Here is a 26,795-nt window from a genome sequence, read left to right on the forward strand (position 1 = left end):
TTTCTAAGAATTATTGTTGCTTTAATTCCGTATGCAACTAGAATTCTTGGCGAAGTTCGTGTTAGTTTTGACAGATTAAAGGTAAAGGGCTATATACAAATTTAATGCCTTCCTGATAATGCAAATAAAGACTATAACATCTCTCATCTTAATCATGCTTACAGAACCAGATGTACAAACCTCCCAAGCTACCATTCTTAAAAAGGTCACAAAAATTACTATATCTGATGCATGACACAATTTCCCAACCTTGCCTAATTGATTAAACCTATCCTTGTGAGTAATCGGTTTTATTAATTGTGCTTATTCTGATACTTATGATTCATTTGAGACGTGCGAAGAACGTAATAACTTTAAATTTCTAATTTAACATACTTTTAGCACGTTTGTGACACATCAAATTTAGGAATTAACCAAAAAAGGAGAAAGTGTTAATCAAACGAATCATACAATGTCATAAGTCATTTCATTTACATAGAAGATAATATATAAACCTCTAGTTCTTGTCCGTTAAAACTGTGAGGTAAAATATTTTAACTGCGGGTTGCATATAGTGCAATGCCGGCTTATGATATTTGCATGAAGGATGTCGGGCGGAAGAAAGGACGAGCTTTGAAAGCAAAGTACCTGCTTTGAGTAACTTTCCTGGTTTTTGAAAAAAAAAAAAAAAATCAAAACTTTCTGAAATGGTTATATATACGTTAAGGGTGTGTTCTTCGATGTATATAAAGAGTATCCAATTTGTGAAAAAAATGCTACTTTTTAAACTCAGAGCATTCAAAATGGAATGCTTGTAAGAGCTTTCAGCTGTTACTCAGACTTTATTAAACGTATCCAGTATCTGAGCAGAAAGTTGATGAACCAGGATTATGTCAAAGAATGTTTCGTCCTTTTTCGAAAAAAAGTTAATCAGAAGATACGAAGACCTTGTAGATAAACTTCACAAATAATACATTATGGTCTTGAGGTATAGATTCTTGGTATTCGTCTTTGTATATTTTCAAACATTACTGTTTATTCCATTTTTGGTAATATCTTTTTGGCGTGGAACGGTATTTATACATCCCGCCATTATATTATTGTGCTTTGATAACTTTTTGTATTCTTGTCTTTCATTTTTGCTCATGTGCTTTGTCTATAGAGTGTCGATTTGCCATTTTGTTTTTCTTCGTTGACATAGTTGTTTGTTTTTATATTGATTAAGTTATAGCACAATCTTTACTGCTGTACCCCAGTTGTTGACATTTTTACCTATTATGTCTGTTTTTCTACTCAAACATTGTTGCCAATAAAATGGAATTCTATGCGACTGTCATACAAGTGAGATGTTTAGCTAGCTATAAAACCAGGTTTAATCCACCATTGTCTACATAAGGAAATGCCTGTACCAAGTCAGGAATATGACAGTTATTTTCCATTCGTTTGATGTGTTTGAGCTTTTGATTTTGCCATTTGATGAAGGACTTTCCGTTTTGAATTTTCCTTGAAGTTCGGTATTTATATATGTTATTTTACTTGTTTTCTATGTACATCAAAGATGGGCACTTGGATTTTTATTAATTTAAGTAATTAGTACAGAGTAACAATATAGTGAAACGGAGATCATTTTCAGCAGTTTATTGGTGGAAGGTACCTATTTAATTTAGAGTATCAGTTTGAATGATTTTCCCCCTAGAGAATGAGACTTTGTCAATCAATATAAGGCATTCATTTATTTTTCTTTGTACCCAGTTTAATGGGAGGAGAAAACAATGCATATCTTTTGCAAAACTGATTTAGTTATACATGTAGATATTTCGATTCTTCCTTGGCATTTATAAAGATGCACCCAAAACAAATCAATCAGTACTATGGCGATATTACCATTAAGATGACCTTTAAATTTCTAACCGTAAGTATTGCAAGCCGGCCATTGAGTATTTGGCCCATTTTTCCAAGAATACGTTTTCATTAAACTACACAATGAACAAAAATGTACAAAAATGTTATAATTTTTTTTATTTAGCGACTTCTTGTGCAAGAGGAATTTGCGCCACACAGTGACAAATGTGTGAACAAAGATAACGCAGTAGAATTGGACAATGCGTTCTTCATGTGGGAAGATGCAAGTATTTCCGAAATGGGAGCAAAAGCAAAAGCTGCAATGGAGGCAAAAAATAAAGCAAAAGATCGAAAAGGTACAGCTTTATCTTTCTTTTCACTTTATGTAAGCTGTCAATCTTATAATATTTCTAAAAAGAGATATTTAAATAAATCAAAAGTAAAATCAGATATTCAACTTATCTCCTTTTGTTGAGGTACATAAAATCATCAGAGATACCAGATTTAATATTCTTGTACGCAAGACGCACGTTTAGTCCTCAAAAGACTCATCAGTGACGCTCGAATAAAAAAAGTTCAACAGGCCAAGTCAAATAAAGGCAACAGTAGTATATCGCTGTTCGAAACTCATAAATCGATAGAGATAAAAACAAATCCGGGTAACAAACTAAAACTGAGGGAAACGCATCAAATATAAGAGGAGAACGATACAACAAAAACACAACATTAAAATGTAACACACACAGAAACGAACTATAATATAACAATGGCCATTTTACTGACTTGGTACACGACATTTTAAGAAAAAAAATGGTGGGTTGAACCTGGTTTTGTGGCATGCCAAACCTCCCGCTTTAATGGCAACGTCAAACACAACACCAAAACGACAACATCACATGACAGGACCACAATACAAATAAATGGGAGAACATATAGGACAAAGAAACACACGAATAATAGCTAACAAAAGGTACTAGGCTTAAAATTCAATACGCCAGACGTGCGTCTCGTCCACACAAGACCATCCAAATACGAAGTTAAAGAGCATTGCTGACCAAACATTCCAAAGGGTGTAGCCTAATACAGCTAATGTAATCTATTCGTGGGGCAGAAATAAATATTACAAATAATACATTTGTTACTATGGAACTCCGATATTTAATGCATTCACAATTTTTAAGACTATGTTTTGATTTTTACAGCATCACCAGGATCATTCCACATCGAGAAAATGAATTTTACAGTTCAAAAGGTAATATATTATTTTCTTTTAATTACTTTTACCTTGTAAAATAGAACCATGAAGTTATGGTTTAGTATCAACATATTTCATACAGAATGTAACAAAAAGTTAGCGTGCAATTATATATCATATTTAACTTGTGCAAATAAAACTTCAAGGACAAAATTATGTTTGAGGGAACTAAGGCTCCAACTCCCTCTGGCAAAGTTGACATTAAAGGAATTTGGCTATTCATTTTAGGTACCTTTTAGTCATATAGCTTCTAACGTTTCGACGTATACATCCATGACTTTTGAATGTGTAGGTTAGAGCGTTCCTGATGAAGGTATATCCAGAAAGCGCTTCGGCCGCACGATATATTTAAAATGTGATATAACAATATTTTCATTTAAACAGTTTGTAATCTTGTCCATACTATAAAAAGGTTATTGCATGACCATTGGTGAATGATATCCCTCTTAGAATATACAATGCTCTTGCGAGTTCGTGCAATATAAAAATCTACTCTAATCTTCATAGGCCGATGTGGCTCTCCGAAGCAGGGGCTTAAACTTTTTCTCCAGCCTCCTACCTGGCTAAGAAAATTTCATAGGCCGATGCGGCTCTCCGAAGCAGGGGCTTAAACTTTTTCTCCAGTCTCCTACCTGGCTAAGAATACAATATTTATCAATGATGGACTTTTGACGAGGTCAATAAGTTATATATGAACCTATTCGGATTGATTTGACAGAGGACGAATTCCGAGTATCAATATAATTTAACAGATTCATATATAACGTATTGACTGAGTGAAAGTCCTTAATTTATATATTACATATTTGAATAGTGTATCATGGAATTAAACTTCAATGTTCTTTCTGTGTATTTTACATTCATTTGTATTTTGCAGGATTTTAAATATTGACCGTCAATATATACATATATACATATATAAAAACATAGCGTCCATATACTTAAAAATAGAAACACGTCTTCCGATACATGGAATACCCTTTGCAAAAAATGTGATATATTGCACAGTTATTTTTAAAATATCTGACACAACCATAACAACCAATCAAATGAATTGCTGCTCTTCTTCTGGCTCATTGACCATTACAATACAACAATTGTAGCCTTTGTATGAAGTCGATACAAGGATATATCTACATAAAGAAATACATCGACCTCGGACTTCGTCTTCAGTCAATATACTTATTTAAGGTCGATATATCCTTGTATCGAACTCATACAAAAGCTGTAATTGTATTATATTACATATGGTTTGATTTTTCTTGTTTCTCATTGTTTTTTTTGGTCACGTGTTTTCCAATATATATTTTATATTTTTTCACTATTTTGACATATTGACTCGACGTTCTTATTTCTAAAAATGATATTGACTCCATGTTAAAAAAAAGTAACATCGAGTCAGAATAATTTCCAAAAATAGTAACATCGAGTCAAAATCCTTTTCAAACTTACACTATTTACATTTGTAATATATAAATTAAAGACTTTCACTCAGTCAATACGTTATATATAGACCTGTTAGATTATATTGAACCTATTTGAAAAGATATATTTGTTTGCCCCAGACGTAGGCAACGGGGGCATTAAGTGCAACCCCTGACCGTCCCTCCGTCCGTCCTTCCGTCCGTCCCATTATTGTTTACGCACTCTAACTTAAATTTGCCTCATGCAACTTTTATGAAACTCATACAAAATGTTACGAACCATAGCTAGCAGATAGAGTTCGAACTTGAGCAGTGAGTCACTTACCGTTCTAGAGTTGTGTCCCTTTCTAACTTAGAAAATTGCAAATGTTTTCGTTTCCGCACTCTAACTTAAGTTTTTCTTATCCAAATTTTTTGAAACTCATACACAATGCTAAGAATCATAACATGCAGACATAGTTTGAATTTGAGTTGTAAGTCATTTACCAGTTATGCCCCTTTTTGCAAAAGCTTGAACGGGGGCATTCGTGTCCTCAGACACATTCTTCTTTTGTTTATCATGACGTTTATTAAATGAACTTCCATTAATTCGTTAACGTACTGTAAATATTTTTATTGCAGGGAAAACTGATTGGTATATGTGGCCCTGTTGGATCAGGGAAGTCATCATTAATGGCAGCTATATTGGCAAGGGTAAATGTTTTAAACGAAAATTGTAAATTTATATTAGTGGGCAAAGTCGGATTTTGACATTCATACTAATTGCAAAGCATTTTCAAACCAATGTCAAAACTATTGAGGTTTGTTCTAAAGTAAGAAACCTGATTTATTTGATCATGATGATGTTACAATTACCCATAAACACTAATATTTATGACTCTAATGATTTATGTCGAATTTTTTGAGAAAAAAATGTACGAAAACGTAAACTCTTAACTGCTGTAATAACCAAACCATATCTTTTAAGATTCAACAAGATATGTTAGAATATAATGTACTATGTTTTGAGAATTCTATCTGTTTTGAAGATACACACATGTATATTTCATTTAGATGCCCTTTATTTCTGGACATGCGGCTGTGAATGGTAGTATTGCATACGCTGCCCAACAAGCTTGGATATTTAACGACACTGTACGAGAGAATATTTTATTCGGAAAATCTTATGATCCAGAAAGGTATGACATTATAAAATTTGTTGTTTGTATTCTGTTACTATGTTTAAGACCTTATAGATGCAATTACAAAAACAACAAAGTAGGACAGTCGTTCTTTTCATGTTTGACTGCAATCTTAAATGACTAGGATTGTCAGTTTACCTGCCGAAGGTGGTAGGTTCTCTCTGGGAAATGTAGCTTCCTGCACCAATAAAAACTGACCACCACGAAACAGCCAATAGTGCTAAAAGTGGCATTAAGCACAACTCAATCCATCAATCAATCATATTCAGTATACCCATATAAATTGGAGAAGGACAATTATTTTCAGCACATTTGTTGGCCTTATCAAAGCAAGTATTCAAATACTTGACTGTCTACATACAGTCCAGAATGTCCCTTCATATGTTTTAACTATTTAAAGAATTAACACACGCCATTCTACCAGTATACATATATTATTCTATATTATGACTATAGAGACAATTCGTCAGTGTGCATTTTTCACATTTACAAACTGTGTTTTTGACATTTGCAAAATATTTTTGACAGGTATCGAAATGTTATATATGCCTGTGGACTTGAGCCTGACTTCGCTATTCTTGATGATGGAGATGAAACAGAGGTATGTTTTTTTATTGTTTTATATTTTGGCCTCGTACCAACGGTTCATTGGAAGTAAAATCTATCACATAAGAATAGAGAATGGAAACGGGAAATGTGTCAAAGAGACCACAACCCGACCAAAGAGCAGACATCAGCCCAAGTCTACCAATGGGTATTCAACGAAGCGAGAAAATCCCGCACCCGGAGGAGGGCTTCAGCTGGCATATAAACAATAATGTATACACGTTCAGCGAAATTAATGTGGTTATGCTAAATCTGAAAACATTGGAAATAATGAAACAGTGAATATTAATATAAATGACCAGGCATGCACGGGGTATATATATCTCCCAATTGATACGATATTCCCGGGCTTGTATTTCCTATCATGATTTCCTTGATAGAGGGGTTGCTGCTCACTAGGAAGCTATTAAACCAAGAGTTCCAAATGGTGAAGTTGAAATCATCCGTTCGTAAATTTTACGGACGCCATCACAATTGGTTGACCGTTATGGAATATCAATTTCACAGATGATAGCGGATATGTTCCGAATGTCGTAACTATAATCCCGTTCCCTTTACACGAATGTAACCTACCGAATTAAGACTATTTTCATGGTTTGTACTAACATGAGCAACACGACGGGTGCCACATGTGGAGCAGGATCTCCTTACTCTTTAGGAACATCTGAGATCACCCCAGTTTTTGCTGGGGTTCGTGTTGCTTAGTCTTTAGTTTTCTATGTTGGGTTTTGTGTACTTTTGTTTGTCTGTTTGTCTTTTTCTTTTTTAGCCATGGCGTTGTCAGTTTATTTTTGATTTATGAGTTTGAATGTCCCTCTGGTATCTTTCGCCCCTCTGGTATACCCCCGCTTTAAAAAAGTGGGAGTATACTGTTTTACCTCTGTCTGTCCGTCCGTCAGTCCGTCCATCCGTCCCATGAATATCTTTTGTCGCATTTTTCTCAGGAACTACATCATAAGGATTTCTGAAATTTGGTTTCAGGGTTTATATAAGTCAGCTATACCGTGTGATACGTTTTCAGAATCATCACTCAACAACTTCCTGTTAACGGAATACTTACATATTTTTACACTATTAAGATTATCCATATTTGGGCGGGGGTATCATCATTGTGCAGTAGCTCGCAGTTTCACTTGTTTGATACTGTTGGTAAAAGTCTCTGATGACATTAATCGGCAGTGTCACCATAAATTTGTAGATTTACATAAATCTAGTAGTGTCTTTAGGAATGTATGTTTATTTAAATTTAAACTGGATTATATAGGCTGTCAGTTTAATAAAAAGGTAAACAGTAAAATGATCTCTATATAAAGAGGTATATTTTAACAGTCTTTATTAAATTTATTTAAAGATAGGTGACAGAGGAACAAATCTAAGTGGAGGACAAAAGCAGCGTGTCAGCTTGGCTAGAGCAGTTTATAGTGACAGTGATATATACCTCCTTGACGACCCTTTATCAGCTGTTGACGTCCATGTTGGAAGGCATCTTTTCCATACTTGTATCAAAAAGAAGCTTGCTGGGAAAACAGTCATCCTAGCAACTCACCAACTACAGGTACACATAGAAATGTGTTCAAATAGTTTTATCGCTTATTATTTTATAAGCTATAAAAATACAACATTTGACGAAATCATGACAACACAGTATAACATGTATAAAGAGAAGATAAAAAAGAAATTAAATGAAATAAAGCAAAACGATGTATATTTGAAAATATGAGAATCCAAAACAAATAAATACAAAATAAAACATTCACAATATTTTGAAGAATGGTATGATAATTTTGTTGTATCTTTTTAAATTACCGCTCCCCCGTTTACAGTGTTTACTGGTATGATTAAAATAAATAAATGCTTTTCGCTGCCTGTAAATAACTTTTCTGTTAATTAGGTCTTTCCATTTTTCCGTGGAAAGACCTTTTGCTTTTGTTCTGATTATTTTTTTTTCTTCTGCCTGATTTTTTCTTGTGCTGTATTTTTCTTTCAAAAGATGTCGCTTAGTTTTTTATGTATATGATATCATACAGTCTATACGCTTTTGAAACTGACCCTGCTTAACCGAACACTTTTCTTTGTAAGAGTTATCTCCCCGAAAACTGTTTTTCTTGTTATGACTACTCCTTCGCAACCGTAAAAGAAAACGACAAATCTATTTTTCCAAATTGATCATTATATCCTCAGAATATTACGTTTTATTTTGATCGAAGCTATAAAATGAGAGTTATTTCCCCTCTTGTATTTAAAATAAGTGAAATATAATTGTAACTGGTAAACCATAAGTGATAGAGACCTAGGGTCTTTTGATTTGTGGTCCTTGGTCCAAAAGAAATAAATAAAATTAGGTCAAAGTCAAAGGTCAAGGTCATGTTCTTATCTTTTACATTAAGTTCATGTCGGTTCTTCCCAGAAAGAGTTATAGATATCGACAAAACAATTTAAACAAAAGTTTGTTACAACATGTCGTTACTGGAAATTTTTTTGTCAAAATGGTACGCGTCATTTTATTGGAGGATCAATGCCCCTGAAATGGGCAAATCAGCAAATTACTAATTAAAACTGCAAACTTTGCAGCTATCATGTTGTAAATGTATCTTATCTCAATTATCAACTAAAGTCTACCACTACACTCCCCCCTTTTTTCAACTGATTTTTATTTTTTAGTTATCCCATTTCTATGAAAAGAAAATCGCCTTCAGTCCCGTACATTCTACTGTAAAAATACTAATCCTTCTTATGTACAAACTTCTGAAATAGAAATCCATCCCTGCAAAAATCTACTCCAATTCGTGTATTTTCTGAAATTAATCGATAAACCTTTTGTTTAATTATTATAACAACAGCATTATTTTTGTGTGCATGCAATGAATGAAGACTCGTGATCAGCGATTAGACAATAGTTTACCTGTGAAATGAATCAAGAAAACATAATCCCGTTAGCACTATAAATACACGTGCGGTCCGCTTGACAACCTGACTTGGATTAAGAAATTAAAGTCAATGACATAGAAATCGATTCCAAGTTCGTAAATGTTAGCGAAATTCTACAATCATTCTAAACATGCTTTAAAACACAAATCTGTGCTCCCGTAAACTGGTGTACGAAAAAAGCATGCATGATCAGACATCAATTACCTGTAAAAAATAAAATCAATAGTTATCGTGTTATTCTTATCAATACACATGTAGTCTGTTCAACGGTCTCCCCTGAAAAGGTATTAATATTCTAAAACTAGACATATATATTCGAGCGTCACGTGATTTCACAAACACCACCACGCGCGCGGACCTAAATTTAGAATAAACATTCCATATCCAAATATAGCAAGTGAAACTTCCAAGACAAAATGTTACTCAGTTTTCCTACAAGTTCAAACCAAATGCACACACAACAAATAGATAAAACATGAAGTCCGATTTTCCGTAGAAAATAGAGAAAATTCAAATAAGGAAGATATAACGATTTTTTTTTTATTGAATCGTCCGTTTAGCTGTGCGGGATAGAAACTTACGCAGCCACGTTCGGTTAGAATACGGACGTTAAGTCCGATGCCTCTTATAGAGAGAGTGCCATGCAAACTTTCAATCAATCAATCAATCAATCAATCAATCAATCAATCAATCAACCAACCAACCAACCAACCAATCAATCTTGCATGCATGTTTCGGTCCCATGTGTTTGATACGGGATCCAAGATCTCATTTGTTTCTTTTTCGCTTGTTCCAAGAGACCCTATCCCATGTGTTTAATTATTCAATCAGTCAACTAACCAACCAACCAACCAACCAACCAACCAATCAATCAATCAATCAATCAATCAATCAATCAATCAATCAATCAATCAATCAATCAATCAATCAATCAATCAATCAATCATGTTTCGGAGGCGAAAGACCGTTAACATTTGTTTTTAAAACAATTGATTTATATTTGACTATGGAATTGTACTTACATTGTAAATGCAAAGTTGCAATTTCTTCAAACCAGCCCAATTTTATTTTGATTGTTCTGTTCAAGCTTTTTACTTTTAGTTTTTATGCTCTCAAGCATATAATGCTTATGGTTCCCAACCTTTGCGTTTGAGTAAACTTGGTCAAGTTTATTTAAGAAAAGAGAGCACACGAAAGGAGGTATCTTACGCTTTTTAAACAACTTCCAGCATAAAGAAGTGCACATGTGTCTCTTAAAGATATAACATGTTTTCGCCTGTCATCATTTGCTTTTCAAACTGTTGTAAGCCCGGTAAGCCTTGTCATGTAAAAGAAAAAAGGTTTACAATCAAAACATTTCTTTTAGTATCTAAAACATTGTGATGAAATAGTAGCATTCGAAGATGGTGGCATTGTGGAAAGGGGATATCATGATGAATTGCTGTTACAAAATGGATACTACAAAGAGATGATGGATAAATTTCACTACCATACAAATACTTCGATGGAAAAGCAATGTATGTATAAACTGATCACGCACATAGGAAACCTTTTTAAAGTACTCATTTAACTGTTGTTACGTACTTTCAATTAAGAAAGAGATGCGACAGATACCAAAGGGATATTCAAACTCATTAGTCAAAAACAAATAAACAATTGCATGGTAAAAAACGAAAATCTACGAAAAGACAAACTACAATACACATAACACAACATAGAAAACTAAAAACTGAGCAATACGAACCCCACAAAAAAAACCGGGGTTGATTTCAAGTGCTCTGGAAGGGTAAGCAGATCCTGCTCCACATGTGGCACCAATCGTGTTGCTCATGTAAGAACTTTCGTTACAGTTGTTGTTCTAAAACGTAAGAAAACAGTCAGAAACTTACTTTTGTATAAATTTACGAAATATTTCTGTCATCTGATCATGCGAAAGCTTTTTTAGATTTAGAATAGCGTCAACCTACTGGTCATATTGTGGAGTAAAGTTAAACTTTTTTATTACATTTGTTGCAATGAATTACATTGATTTCCCATTGTAATAAAAACCAATAATTTCACATGTGAAATAAACGTGGTTATTTCACTCATCTGACGTCATACAACAATAGGCGTTGTCAAGACGTCGATAACGTCGGATCAAAACAAATTGTGAATGCGTAGAAAAAGATATAGTTCCTTACATTTTCTACTTTAATTTCATAAAAAAAGCCATTTGCCAATGTAATAAAAAGAATAACTAATCAAAGAATTCAAATATCGAAAAAAATTCAACTCGTGACCGAACAACACTGATAATTAACTCATGCGCTACGCGCATTCGTGAATTAATGTGTTGTTCGGTCACTCGTTGAATATTTTTCTCTATTTGAATTCTTCGATTAGTTATTCTATAAGTAAAAGTAATACGCTTTTATCAATCCTTTCTTATACTGAGTATTGCTGATATATCTTCTTAAGATTAGATGAGTTTCTGAAAGAGAAATTTTCATATTATAGATGTTGTATAATATTAATATAAAAAGAGTGTAGGAAATAATTATGATGATTGCATAATTACATACGCAACACTATAGTTGGTGGTTAATTCTGTTTGCTGAAAATTGGTACATAAAACGTAAACATATTGTCGCTAAAATAACATGCATAATGCTTAAGAATATTAATTTTGATGTTTTATTTTTGGGGACAGTACCTTCGGAGTAGCAGAAAAAAAGAACAAAAGGGGAAGGGGAAACGATTTTGAATCTCATATCTTAAAACTTTAAGCTAAATGGCTCAAATAATAGTGGGCATTACATTTCTACCATTTTGAAAGTTTAACTTTATATTGATGCAACGAGTAATTACTTTAACGTAGATATTTGAGTCACGTCATACATTCTTGGTCGAAAATTAATGCCAATGTCTGCAATTTTAAAACACTTTTAATTATTTTTTTTTTAAGTTTAACGATTGAAAATAATGATAATTATGTCACCTAGGCCTTATCTGTAGATTATGGAGTGCAAGATTTTGGCAGAAGATTCAGTAGTGTCTTAATTTTGCACCAAGATGTTTAGATCATTAATAAAGTTTTATTTTCATTTACTCTGTACATTAATATACATATGCATATACCATACGTAATATCCATGAAAGTTTCTGAAAGTTGATACACATAAAACGTTATCTGAATTAAATTTTAAGTACCAATACCATCAAAGTCTAACAAAGAGGATACCAGTAATTCTAAAATAGCTAAAAATGGTGTCCAGTCGGAAAAGAAAGATCTTCCGAAAAATAGCTCCGCTAACAGTGTGACAACAAACAGCTCTGCAAACAATGTAACGCAGCAAAAAGAAAAAGGTAAGTCGTTGGCCTAAATAATGAACACAACTATCGACATAGTTTGAGTATTTTGGTAGCTGTTATTAGTTAAGTTGATCATTATTGTGCAGGTGCTTCCGGGGATGCACATTGTATAACAAATGACTTTTACATAATAGTCTAAAATTTCTGTGACCTGGTTTCACTGTTCGTAATACCTTATTTGAATTCAAACTTTAAAAATAGCAATCAATGTAAGATTGTCATACCAACAACAGACTGAATGTATTACTCAAAAATTGAATGGCTCTTTTTATATTTTTTTTTGGGGTGTAAAAGCGTTGACAGACGCACTTATGTATGAAAAAGCGCTTCATATTAAAAATGTGCGCACGATCCACGCTTTTACATCCCCATAAAATTATGAAAAGTACCATTAAATTCTTAAAGTAACATTTTATGCTACAATCATGAAATTAAGAGTTAAATCAAGCTTTTGTTTGTTTTTCAATGCATTATTTAAACATTGTCACGGATAGCACGTGCAGTCATAGCTGTTGTATTTTATACGGATATAAAATATGATATAAGAGACCCTTACGATTGTTGTCAGCGTATCAGAGTTATTGATTCTAATCAAACATACATGCAGTAGTACTGTAATTAAATTTACTAGAACTTATTTCACTCGTTTCACTTTAAATCTCATTTTAATATTTGAAATGTACGACTATAGCACTACCAAACAATGATGTTGTTGCTTGTTTCATGTATGTCGACCTCTTGATTCTTCTGAATGTCCGTCTTTATTTACTTAATTGTTGTGGTTTGTAAAGTCCGATGGATATTCTTGATCTTATATTCCATATTCAAGTATTTTTCCCTCAGTAATCTTCTGCATATCTCATTAACGTATGTGTCTATCGATATATTCATATACCAGTCAAAACAATTAATTGGTATTATAAACATTAAGACGTCACATTAACTTTGAGTATTGCAGTTACCATCAATCCACCAATTCATCACTCATTAATCCAGTAAATTTTATAATGTTTTCAGGTAAATTAACAGAACGTGAAGAAATGGTGGTTGGTAAAGTAAGATTTGGTACATACAAATCCTACATCAATGCTGCAGGTGGTTTTATGGTCTGCTTCTTGGTGATGCTGTCGTATACTCTTACCATGGGTTCTGTTGTATTCAGTGATTGGTGGCTTGGAATTTGGATTAACACATTAAATACGGTATTTTCAATGTTCCTCTATAATTATTATTTAAACAAAAGTAGAACCTTATAAAATATTTTATATTCTGTATTGCATTATTTCTGATTAACAAAACTACTCTAGCTGTATTGTGCTTTCATATTACAGTCTCAATTATTAATTTTTAAATTGAACATCTGACTTAGAGACGAATATCAAAGTTTAGCGTAAAAACCTGTACGTTGAATAGAGAGAGAGAAAAGAACAAAAAGAACAAAACCAAACCCAAACAACTCAATAACACTCACTAGTAATAACATAAACGGTACCAATTTTTCTGCACCAGATGCGCATTTCGACAATCAATGTCTCTTCAGTGATGCTCGAGGCCAAAATATTTGAAAATCCAAAGCTAATTAAAAATATGAAGAGCTAGTAAATGACACCTGAAAAGTCTGAACAGTAAATTATTAAGTCTTATTCCGTATTTCAGTCAATTTTCATACCTATCCACTGAGGTAAATTCAGAACAATTAAGTACTTTTCAGTAGCTCATCAGAAAATTCAGTACGTTATTGATGTCTACTAATACTGAACAGTCTGAAGATAGCCTGAACAGATCTTAATTGACTGCAAGTGAATTGTCTGAGCTGTACAGAATTTAATACATGTAAAAGTCTGGAAATGACGTAATGAAATATTATGTAGTCTTTTCAGAGCTGTTCAGATCAAAATGACCATTTCGGAAAAAAATAGCTCACTAGTGACTCATCTGAAAACATAAAAAAGAGTTTCATATAATAAGACAGTAGTTTACGGATTTTCAAATTGAATGAATCGACATAAGAGATACAAATCAAAACAAATAAAACACAAAAGGAATCGCATAAAGCTCACAAGAAAACGTCTTCTGCTTCAATCCATTATCTGTCTAAATGTCATAATGTCAAAGTAGTTTCTATAATTACGATGTATATATCTTTATATTGTAGGCAAAGCCAAATAATGAAACAAATAGCTATAGTTTAGCTGATTCAACGCCATCAAACTTGAGCGCTGCTAATCTTTATTATACGACGGCTTCTAGCAACAACACAATGCATCCAATGCCATCTCTAGAGAACAGTTCTGGCTTCGACTTTTATTTATTGGTATATGTTTCATCATTAGGAGGAATAGTACTTCTCACGATACTCAGAGGATTCGCAGGAGCAACGGTCAGTTTACATTAAACATGTTAAAATGAATATGATATGATTATACATGAACACTAATATTTTGATATTTAGTATTTCTAACCTGCCACACTTCCATGTACTTGTCTAGTCAGAACCTCTTCCTTTTTAAATTGTTTCTGTCATATCTTAATGAATATGTTTTGTGAATTTATTGTTGATGGCAAATCTTTAATTTGAAAGTCTCTGTCAACTATAAGACTATAATACACAGCTTGACATATTATATAGACACATGTCTACTGTTGAATGCTGTTTGTTTACCTGTAGATGACTTGTTTTGTTTAGTGACGTTAAATTGCTGTCGCATTGAGGTATGCCCATTATCAACTTTTATTCGTATAAATTAACATCATATCATGTATTATAAAAAAATCATAACAAAAGCTTTATGGGCAACACTGTATCTTGGCAATTATTGAAACATTATGAATCATTCGCGTGACATCTCCTAGTGTGGACAAGTTTAGACATTACTGGCGCTGACGAAAAGGTTTAGGCATACTTCGTACTGCGATCGTAATCTATTATACTATTTAGTGTTTCCTTTATTCTTTTTTGTAAGAATAAAGTTGTATCTTTGATAATTGTTGGCAATCTCTCTATATAACATGCATAATAAATAGCACTTAAGTTATGATTTTTAGAAGCAATGTGTCGTATTAAAAATATTTATATATTGTATTTATCATATTGATTTTAATCACAACAGAAAAAGTATGCGATTGTTTGTTTTATATTTTGTATGCAGACTACAATCCGTGCATCAGTTCGGCTACATAATATTGTACTGAAGAAGGTAATGAAGGCTCCAATGAAATTCTTTGATTCCAATCCTTCTGGACGGATACTCAACAGATTTTCAAAAGACATGGACGAAGGTATTGATAAAGCCATTTTGTTTCTAAACTGCATATAAGTGTATACGAATAGTTCCAATGAAAATGACTATGCACCATGCATCAAAACATTATTATAAATACATTACAATTGTTTTGTAATTAATTTTGTTTCATAAAAAAGGAACTGGTAAACCTACTATAAATTATGAACCCTTTGAATTAATGAGAATTATAATTACTAAAAAATCTAATGTTATTTTTCGTTCTATTTACATCAAATATAGTAAAGCTAAAGTATATAGGATCAGATGTAAAATGTCCGTTTTACCACAACTTGGAAAATTACATTATCATATTAAAGATATGTTTATACTTAAGTGTATACATATAATAATTTACAGAAGGAAGTGGTAACAAATTTTTTTAAGCTATTGATAATAAATCCAATTATTTCCAGTGCCAAATATGTCGTGCATATTCAGAAAGACAAAAAAAAACGGTTTTACAAATTGGATCGATCGACGGGATAAGGACGGGAAATTAAGCTAGACTACCACTGATAAATAAGATATAGAGTCAATCCTTTTGGCAATGCAACAGGCGTTCTGAGAACACCCTAAAAGAGTTGTCGGTGGGATATTTCCACACACAGGGATTGTGGCACTCTCAATTTTCGGGACGTCTGATTTAGCGTCCCAATTCCGACCGGACGTTGCGACGTATCGATGCATCTCACACAGTGTAAAAAGACATCCTGTATTACACAGCCGGCCAGAAAACTATATTTCTATATATTCATGTGTATTGGAATGATACAAATTAATCAGTTACCGTTTTTTTGTGAGTGATATTTGAATGTTATGTTTTATCTGCATTTATTAACATTTAATAAACCAATATATGTATTGTTTTATGTTACAGCTGATGTCTTTCTACCACAGCTCATCGACTCATTAATGCAGTTATTAAACACAATTGCATTATCACTGTTGACCACCGCTATAGTGTTACCCTGGATTCTTATTGCGATGGTTCCAGTTGCAATACTGTTTGCAATTTTAAAGAATATCTCCAATACATCAGTTAGGCAGTTAAAGAGGGTTGAAAACGTAACGAGATCACCATTGTTGGCACACGTAAACACAACTGCTCAAGGATTATTTACAATAGTTTCATTTAATCAACAGAAACAATTTATAGAAAAGTATATATTTATATTAAACAAATTTGGTCATACGTTTGTTGCATCGTGTAAATCAACCCATATCCTTTCCTTTCCTATTTCTTTTTAAAAGTATTGAATTTCAGTTGAATTCTTTGATACATGACCATCGTACATGAAAAGATTATGAATTGGTTCTTCAATTATAAATTCTGGTGTATCAATTAAAACATTTGCGTATATAATATACATGTGTACGTGCAAATGAGAGGTCGTATATCTTAATATTGTAAATGGAAATCAATTGCATGTTAAAATAATAACAGCTTAAACAACAGTTTCATAGGATAAATCAAAATACTGATAATATATGAGAGGAGATGAGAATAGACTTCAATTTTGCCATGTTTTGTTTATAATTAAGTTTTTAATGAAGATGATAGGATATATACAGATAAATGATCAAATTTGACGAATCATTCATGATATTAATATTTTATAACTAGTATATCATTTTGTGTTGAAGTTCAACAAAGCTGATAGATGTGACCAGCACAGCGACATTTTTGTTTGAGAGTAGCATGAGATGGGTTGGAGTGAGACTGGATTTGTCGTCGTCAATGATTACAGTCGCTACTGCCTTAGCATTAGTTTTAACTAAAGGTTCAGTTGCTCCTGCTCTTGCAGGTCTATCTCTGACAATGTGCATTAAGGTAAAATGCGAACTATTTGATTAAAATCATTTTAGTAATCAATCGAGGCTTTCCTGGTCACCTACTAGTGTGTTCTCAGTTCAGTTCAGTACAGTTCAATTTTATTAGATATTTATGTTGATGATAATGTCTTCTACATAACATTTAGAAAGAAGTTGTTTCGATAAAGCGCATTGGACACTTTTTGCAAATGTGTTGCTGGTAATATCAGTAATAAATTCTTAAAACATGCTAAATAAATGGGATCCAATGTAAAGATGTCAACAAAGAAATCAGCCTCAGTTTCTGTTAATTTAATTTTCAGGTCGTTGGTATAATGCAGTTTATGGTACGAGTTATGAATGAAGTTGAAGCTCGGTTTACGTCCATTGAACGGTTGCATCATTATGAAAAGGTAAACGGTCTACTTTCTACGCTGTTCCATGGTTACGACCCTTAAAGTGGGACTTTTTTTGTCGTCACGACAATTTATTTTTATGAGCCGATTAACAAACACTTATTTAACAAAGATGTATAATTTGAGAAACAAAAGCGACTTTTTAGAAAAGTCAATAATCTTAGATAAAATCATTTTGGAAACCTTTTAACATATGTTTAGCTAGCTATAAAACTAGGTTTAAACTACCATTTTCTTCGGAAAATGTCTGTTCCAAGTCAGGAAAAAGACAGTTTTTTTCCATTCGTTCCATTAGCTGATTAGGTCAAACATTTGAATTTGTCAGTTTCTATGCATGGACTTCTTCTTTTTTAATTTACCTTGTAGTTTGGTAATTTTGCTATCCTTTTAGTGGGCTTCATATGAAATAGAGGATGAAGATACCAAAGGGACATTCAATCACATAAGTCGATAATCAACGTACATTGCCATAGCAAAATAGAAAAAAAAATGAAAGGAAAATAGTCTATAAAACAAACTCGAATCTTTTCCAAAAACCGGGGTTGACTAAGGCGCTCCTATATGGTTAGCATAAAATTACATGTGAGCAACATTTAGCTGAGTCCTTAACACGTTCGACATTGCGAATATCTTCATTTAAAAGAAGAAACGAATTACAATTTATCAGGTTAGATACATGTATTGTTGTTTGACAAAACGACAATCAGTGCTCACACCATGCGATGATATAAAGGTGCTACTAGTGTTGATTTTTTTGTCGAAGTAAGGCAATGACAAAATAGAATGTAATGGCGTAAATCGCTCAATTAATGTTTCTAATTGTTTCCTTTAACTTCAGAACCTTGAAATTGAACCTCAGACATTTAATACAACTCCAAGTGACAATTGGCCAAACGAAGGAAGAATAATATTCTCCAAAGTTGAAATGAAATACCGTGACAACATGAAGCCAGTGCTGAGAAACATATCATTTGATTTGCACCCTCAAATGAAAATTGGCATTGTGGGTAGAACTGGAGCAGGTAACAAGTGTTAAATGACTATTATGTTTTAATGCTTTTTTGAGCCGTTGTGTCACTGTCTCATTGACGTAGACACTACCTCTCATTTTATTCAAATTATAACGATTTTGTAGATATATTTGATATGATTATATATTTTCATTGCATTATATAAATGCAGCAGGTAAAGATCTAATTATGTTATTCATTATAGGTATACTGATTAAAGTATACACATCAACACAAGCTGCAATGATTATTTAATATGATTGAGCAACATAGTGTAAATAATAAATACATCAAGTGTCACAAAAAGGTGTGAGAGACTAAAAAAAGCACGAAGAACTTAAAACATTCTATTCGTTGTTGAACAATCTCATATGAATTTACCATATAACCATTTGTATTGTTTAACCTATAGGAAAATCTTCACTTGCTGCTGCGTTATTTAGACTTGTTCGATTGTCGGAAGGTCATATATACATTGATGGCGTAGACGTTTCTCAGATAGCTTTAAAAATTTTGAGGTCAAGATTGTCAACAATTCCACAAGATCCTGTGCTTTTTGCAGGAACATTGAGGTAAAATAAATTTTAATACAGATGAGTTTATATCTGACAAAAGACTATATGTAATCTTCGAGATTCGGAATACGAGATTTAGTATTCGATTTCGGAAATCAAAATTATTTGAAATACGCCACGTTAAATTTGATTTTCTTAGGGTAGTGTTTTGAACAAAGTTTTAATATTAATATTGTGGGGTGTATGTAAGTGTGTCTCATTAACAAAAAATATGTACGTTTCGACATGTTTATCGCACAATCATACTGGTAGTTTCAAGTTAAACACATTTTTAACAGTTCATATTAACACTTTTTAAATTTTTATAATTTTCGAGCAAAATGCAGATGTGTACGTGAAATGATAAATATACTTGAACATAGATTGAAAGTAATATTGTTCTTCACTTAGATACAACCTTGACCCGTTCGGAAAACATCCAGATTCAGAACTTTGGAGTTCACTAGAGAATGTGCACCTGAAGGAAAAGGTAAATCAGTAAATACGGTCCTTCGTTTGTATATATATAGTGTCTGCAATATGCATATAATTGCAACGTTTAATTTTCTGTTGGGGTAGATAGATATGTTTAAATTTTCGTGACCACAATCCCGCCCCTTTTCTTCGAATGTGATCATGAGCAACCGAATTAGACTTATCACCGGATTTGTACTTTTACGAGCAACACGACAGGTGCCACATGCTTACCCTTCTAAAGGTCCTGTGACCACCCCCGGTTTTGGTGGGGATCATGTTGCTCGGTCCGTAGTTTTCTATGTACTATTATTAATCATTTTGTTGTTTTTTATGTTTTTGCCATGGTATTGTCAGTTTGTTTTTCGACATAGGAGTTTGAAAATCTCTTTGGTATATTAAGGCTATCGTTGAGTGGTCTAAACCAAAACTTACTTTATTTAACTCACTTTGTCAATTGAGTTTTGAAATTGCTGAACGTTAAAATAATAATAACAGTTATTATCAAATATTATTTAGTAACAATTAATAAAACGAAAAAGCAATTGCAATATGTTTTTCTTACCACGAGAAACATAATCCTTTTCGCGTCGCAAAAATACTTGTAGGCAAAATAATTGCATGAGAATATGAACATTGTAAAAATAAATCTTGTCAAATTTGTCAATTTGGCCGCATTTCCATATCGAAGAAAGAAGTAGCTATGTTCCTCCTATTTTTGTTTCTGGGTGAAAATGGCGACGGTGACATGATCCGGTTGCAATTCGGATTTACATATGAAATATTCTGCAACAAAAAGACTCCAACACCCATATTTAGATAGTTAGTATGATAATAGAATGACATCCTTCATTAAAAGTTTATATCCAAAATTATTAAAAATATAAGGTTATTTACCCTGTATCCCTCGGACCTCGTGAATTTCTCGTTTTAATAGTTTTGGATTATATCTCTTGGTGGAAAGCTATAACATATATTGTCATACATATTAAAGTATTTGCAAAATTACCACCATGTATTTATCATAACTTATTAATTGCTCTTTTTTTTGTTTATTCACATACATATGAAGCGTTTTTGAACGCTTTAGAATAAATGCTAAATACGCCTTGCTTTGTGACTAAAAATACTGTTCTTATTTGAAGAACCATTTTGATTTATAAAGTGAAAAGCTCAGTTGATTGGAAGGCATTTTGAAGCATGAGTTCGTTTTTGTGGAATGACTGTATTTTATAGACCTTCTCAACCAATGTATCAACAGTTTTATCGGTTCAGTCATACAAGTCATCGCTTTTGATTTAAATCTTACAATTCTGTGTAATTGATTGTTACTTAGGTGCAGCAATTCGATCAAGACCTCGACTATCAAATAGAAGAAAATGGTGAAAATTTCTCAGTTGGAGAACGACAGCTAATATGCCTAGCAAGAGCAATATTAAGAAAGAACAAGGTATGTTCATATTTTATTAAGCACGACTAGGAATTGCTTTGCTAAATCAAAAAAGTAAAATCACAAAAATACTGAACTCCGAGGAAAATTCAAAAAAGAAAGTCCCTAATCAAATGGCGAAATCAAAAGCTCAAACACATCAAACGAATGGATAACAACCGTCATATTCCTGACTTGGTACAGGCATTTTCTTATGTAGAAAATGGTGGATTGAACCTGGTTTTATAGCTAGCTAAACCTCTCACTTGTAAGACAGTCGCATCAAATTCCATCATATTGACAACGATGCGTGAACAAAACAAACAGACACAATAGGTAAAAATGTCAAAAATAGGGGTACAGCAGTCAACATTGTGTTATCATCTTAATTACTATAAAAACAAACAAAAGAAGCACAAAAAGGAATACATCAAATTTGACATCCTCATTTTGCTTTCTTAATCAAGATTTAGTGATATCAACTGTGTAGAGAAATGAACCGAAACAGTTGAAGTACTATATGACCAGAAACCAATGTTTGATTACTCGTAGAAATCAAATTATTTGGTTCCATATGATTTTGAATCTTCACCATATCATTCTACCGACCTTCACTACTGCAGATACAATAGGACCTATGTTCCTCGTTTGAAATTCAAAACAATTCGTTTCGTGTACAGCAGATTTTTGTCATCAGTAATTTCAGTAATTTGCCATCGAGTACAACAGTTATTGATTTACAATTATTGTATCTGCAGTAGAGAAAGCCGTTAAGATTGTGATTACTTTAGTTTACACAATCACGCAGAGTTGATAGTAATACTGCATGTATTTTACTGAAAGAAAAATAATTTATAAAATCCTTCCCGGAAATTGTAATGTTATTTACTCAATCTGTATCTTTAAGTATATTTTGTTGTTAAATTAAACTTATCTGTGTATAACATGGTTTTCAGATTTTACTTTTGGATGAAGCAACAGCTTCTATTGACACACAAACGGATTCTCTTATCCAAAAAACTATTAAAGAAGGATTTAGTGATTGTACAGTAGTGACCATAGCTCACAGACTAAATACAGTTCTACACTCTGACCTCATCATGATTATGGATAATGGAGAAGTAACTTAATTAATATGAAAATACTTTTTTTAATTTTATACGTTAACCTCTTTGTTATCTTGTTTTGATTGAGGTATCTTGAAACACTTTAAACACTTTTTACACAGCATCTCATCACCTCCGGTCGGTCCGTTTGAAATTTTGATGAAATCGGCATATTGTCAAAATAAAACCAATATAAAATAAGGAAATATGGTATGATTGCCAATAAGACGACTATCCAAATGAAACAGATTTACACAACTATTAGTCAACGTACGGCTGTCAAAAAAGAGCGAAACCCATACCATATTATCGGCATCAAAAGGCTCCAACATGACCAAATAGTTCAAACGAATAAAACCAAGGACCTGATTTCGACAAAACTATAAACGAAAAACAAATATTACAAACACGAACCACCGACAACAACTGAATTACTGTCTTCTTACTTTGGACAGGCACATACATGATGTGGCAGGATTAGATATGTATGTGATCGCTCAATCCTCCCTCGCAGAACTAAAAACTAGTACAAAGACAATAACTACTAATAAATAATTCATGTTATCCATTCCTATAGTATCAATCAGTACATATCCAACAGATTTGGTATAAAGACGTAACAAAACTTTCTGAGAAATACACGACATTGTGCAATGCCAAAATATAAGTACATAGTATCGACAGGATGCATGTAGGACCATAACTTTGATCAGGGACTTTCCGTTTTGAATTTTCCTTGGAGTTCGGTATTTTTGTTATTTTACTTTTTGATAAATGTATAGCAATACATATTTAGTTATATTTGTTACTACGGTGTTAAATTGGTATCCTCCAAACCTTCTTTCATTGGTTATAAACGTTTGTATTAACAATATGAATGAATGGTAATTATATATTGAAATATGATATGAATGTTTACAGCATTGCAATTTGAAAATCAGTTTTGTGAAAATTGGTTATGTTTTTAAGCTTACAGAATATTGTTTGACGGATTTGTTTTTCAACCAAAATAAGCCAATGAAGATTTTATTCTTTTAGGTCTAGAATGCATTTTTTTTATTCAAAGGACAAAAACATATACATGTATCAGAATTTGTTTATTATTTTTTAGGTAATAGAATCTGGTGCACCACAAGATCTACTGACGGATCCACATTCATTCTTCAATACTATGATAGCTGCACAAACAGTTAAAACTCCTTCACCATAGTGATATCAAGATTTTAAAGACAATTATGCAATACCACATACGGACATCACACATTTCTATGATTATGTTGGAATATACCATGTATATGTTTTCATAATATTTTTGCCTTTTATATTATTTAATAGCGCAAACAAGCATTTTCATTTTAAAACAAAAAGTAATTTTATATATTCTGGTACTACTAACGTTTCTCTACGACTTATCAATTTAGATTGTCCCTCTCGTATCTTCCGTCTCTCTCAACAACTCTTGCAACAACTCCTGCGATAACTGTTTGAGGGGTCCGTAGGTTACCTATTGCAAGGTAAAATTTCTACCCGTATCCAGCATAGCCCCATTTTCCAGTGGCAGTGTAAATTTGCGCTCATCAACCCGGTCGAACCTCTTTGGAGAACATGTATTATTTATTGTTAATTTCTCGTCCCGAATATTCAAGTAGAATTGACCGTTGGACGTTATGCAATCAACTATCAATAAATCGTATTGCTTTAACAACCATAAATTTTAAACAATCAAATCTGAATAAACGTAGCTGCGACAATAACATATAAGTACATTTGTAAAATTGTTTATACCAATTGAAAGCAATTCATGTGGTCTTCAACAGTAATATAATTCAATACTGTCCTCACTGACATAAAGTAAGAATACCACACGAGAATCATTCGAGAGGCATAAAAAACTTAAGGGCCTTTTCAATCATGCTAACCAAATAATTCTAAAATACATATAAGATCAAATTTGTTGTCAAGGGCATACACAGAATTGTAACCTGAAAGTGTACAAATATTTTTGAAAAATGTATCCTTTTAATCATGCCAGTTCATACAGTTCCGACTCAATGGTAAGCTGGGGTTTTGACGGATGCTATCCTCAGGTACCCATTTGCAATCCAAAGCAGCCATTTAGACCCAGTAGTTTTTTAAAAACGCAAATGGGGTACCAATTGAGATATAGATTAATTTAGGTTAATTTTAGCAACATATTGTTACATGCTACATTGAAAAGAAGTTTAAAAAATACATTTGAAATTAAATTCTTAATGCTAGTATTTTGAAGACACAATTCTACAGGCATCAAATACATTAAGAATTAATACGCTTATCGATGATGTTTGAATAGATGTCGTTATCGATTTTACAGTACTTTTGCCCCCTGATATCAAAATAATAAATTGGTTCTATTGTCAAGTTAATATCAAAACCTTCCCTTTTAAGCGTAGTCTTCATTTGTTTGAAAGTTGAGGTAATATCTAGAAAACGAGTAAATCTTAAGAATCTTGGAATAGCATATCCTGCTAGTTGCGTTCTACATTGTTCCTCTATTTTAGAAAGCATTTCGTCAGTCGGTTCTACATTGTCAGAATCAACCAAATGTATTGTTGCCATCCCAGCTCTTCCTTCACAACCTGAATTATCAAACAAACACAATATGAGCTGTTGTGAGATAATTATTATTTGTAATAACAAACTTAAGGTTCTAAATTCAAATTATCAAAAAGAACTGTTTACAATCTATAATGCTCGTTACTAACTTCATTCAAATGGGTGTGGTCCTTTCACAAAACTTCTACAACAGGTACGACTGAAATCGACACTTCATAAGTATTACTGTCATCATCACGAAATAGTAGACTGATACGTGGTGTCTGTGTCTCAACTTACTAGCGCCATGTTTTCGCCGATTTAGATCTTTAGAATAGTTTTCTGACTGTCAATTTATTGATGTTGTGCTATTCCCTATTGCGACATTTGAATGCGGATTTGCATGTCGAGTAATACATGCATATAAGGAGACGCTTACGTCTGGCTTACAAAATTATAAGTTTTGGTGTCTTTGATGAATTTTTTTACCATGTCGACATACTTGGTATCGCTTCTTTTAAAGTTCATACGATTTCCTCATTTAATTTGATTATTTTTTTACCTTGAGCTGCCTGTCATGAATTGATTTATGAGATTTGAACATCGGTAAACAACTGTTGCGTCTTCTTTACCTACTATCTTTACAAGTAAGCTGTCATAGCAAAAAGAATGTACATTATTTCAACCATATCAACTGTAACAGTAGATGTGAATAGGACAAAACATTAAATATAAACACCGAACATCAGCCTTCTGTTTTTGGAGAGCTAAAGAAAAGTTAGATTTAAGTAAGATTGTATGGCAGTGATTTAACATCGTCATGACCTGTAATGAATTGTAAAGGTTTATAACAAGTTACTTGTTAATATAAAAAAAAAGATGTGGTCTAATTGCCAACGAGACAACTTTCCACAGGAGACCAAATGACACAGAAATTAACAACTATAGGTCACTGTATGGCCTTCAACAATGAACAAAACCCATACCGCATAGTCAGTTATAAAAGGCCCCGAAATGACAAATGAAAAAAAACAATTCAAACGAGAAAACTAACGTCCTAATAGCCTGTTCTTATGTTTTGTCTTGTAGTATAACGCATACACAACTATACTTCGACTATACAAACAACACGTGTATCTATTCTACTTCATAATTGTAAGAGTCAAAATTTAAAAAAACGAGCACTAATCTCATCATTCCTGCTCTTTCCAACTTTCTTGTCTATTCAAAACTGTGATGGCAGATTGATTGAGTAGTTCCTATGGCTACCTCAATTCTTGCCACTGAGCATCTCTTGTGGGGTTCAACAACACATTCTATTCAGTCGCAAACAAATGTCATGTCTATTACAGTCTTGATATTTTGTTCTTAAATTTACATTGAGCCCAAACCTCGTTTAAATCATACATATATACATATAATGTTTATGAAATCAAACATATATACATATAATGTTTATGAAATCAAACATATATACATATAATGTTTATGAAATCAAACATATATACATATAATGTTTAGGAAAAATCAAACTGAAAACGTCTTCGGTCGCCTGTCAATAACAATT

At 32.7% G+C, this 26,795-nt stretch overlaps 1 protein-coding gene across 1 annotated transcript; it reads left to right on the forward strand.

Annotated features, from left to right (window-relative positions):
- LOC127715891 (ATP-binding cassette sub-family C member 5-like) lies at window positions 1-26,042 on the forward strand. Its single transcript, XM_052222009.1, has 21 exons — window positions 1-81; window positions 2,006-2,177; window positions 3,024-3,073; window positions 5,122-5,193; window positions 5,554-5,678; window positions 6,210-6,282; window positions 7,639-7,842; window positions 10,582-10,732; window positions 12,405-12,563; window positions 13,587-13,771; window positions 14,725-14,949; window positions 15,719-15,848; window positions 16,731-17,013; window positions 17,498-17,684; window positions 17,989-18,078; window positions 18,920-19,103; window positions 19,504-19,663; window positions 20,057-20,135; window positions 21,456-21,569; window positions 22,505-22,669; window positions 23,766-26,042. Exons 2-21 carry the CDS (start codon window positions 2,093-2,095, stop codon window positions 23,862-23,864), a joined length of 2,820 nt encoding a protein of 939 aa, XP_052077969.1. The 5' UTR covers window positions 1-81; window positions 2,006-2,092; the 3' UTR covers window positions 23,865-26,042.
- The last annotated feature ends 753 nt before the right edge of the window (window positions 26,043-26,795 follow it).

Source organism: Mytilus californianus, unplaced genomic scaffold (assembly GCF_021869535.1).
Source record: "Mytilus californianus isolate M0D057914Y unplaced genomic scaffold, xbMytCali1.0.p SCAF_9, whole genome shotgun sequence".
Taxonomy (NCBI): Eukaryota; Metazoa; Mollusca; class Bivalvia; order Mytilida; family Mytilidae; genus Mytilus; species Mytilus californianus.

Bases quoted from the DNA above. Each gene is read 5' to 3' on its own strand.
- LOC127715891 (XM_052222009.1), top strand. From the start codon at position 2,093: ATGTGGGAAGATGCAAGTATTTCCGAAATGGGAGCAAAAGCAAAAGCT. The intron at 5,194-5,553 runs GTAAATGTTTTA...TATTTCATTTAG, and splicing joins TGGCAGCTATATTGGCAAGG to ATGCCCTTTATTTCTGGACA. The intron at 14,950-15,718 runs GTCAGTTTACAT...TTTTGTATGCAG, and splicing joins GAGGATTCGCAGGAGCAACG to ACTACAATCCGTGCATCAGT.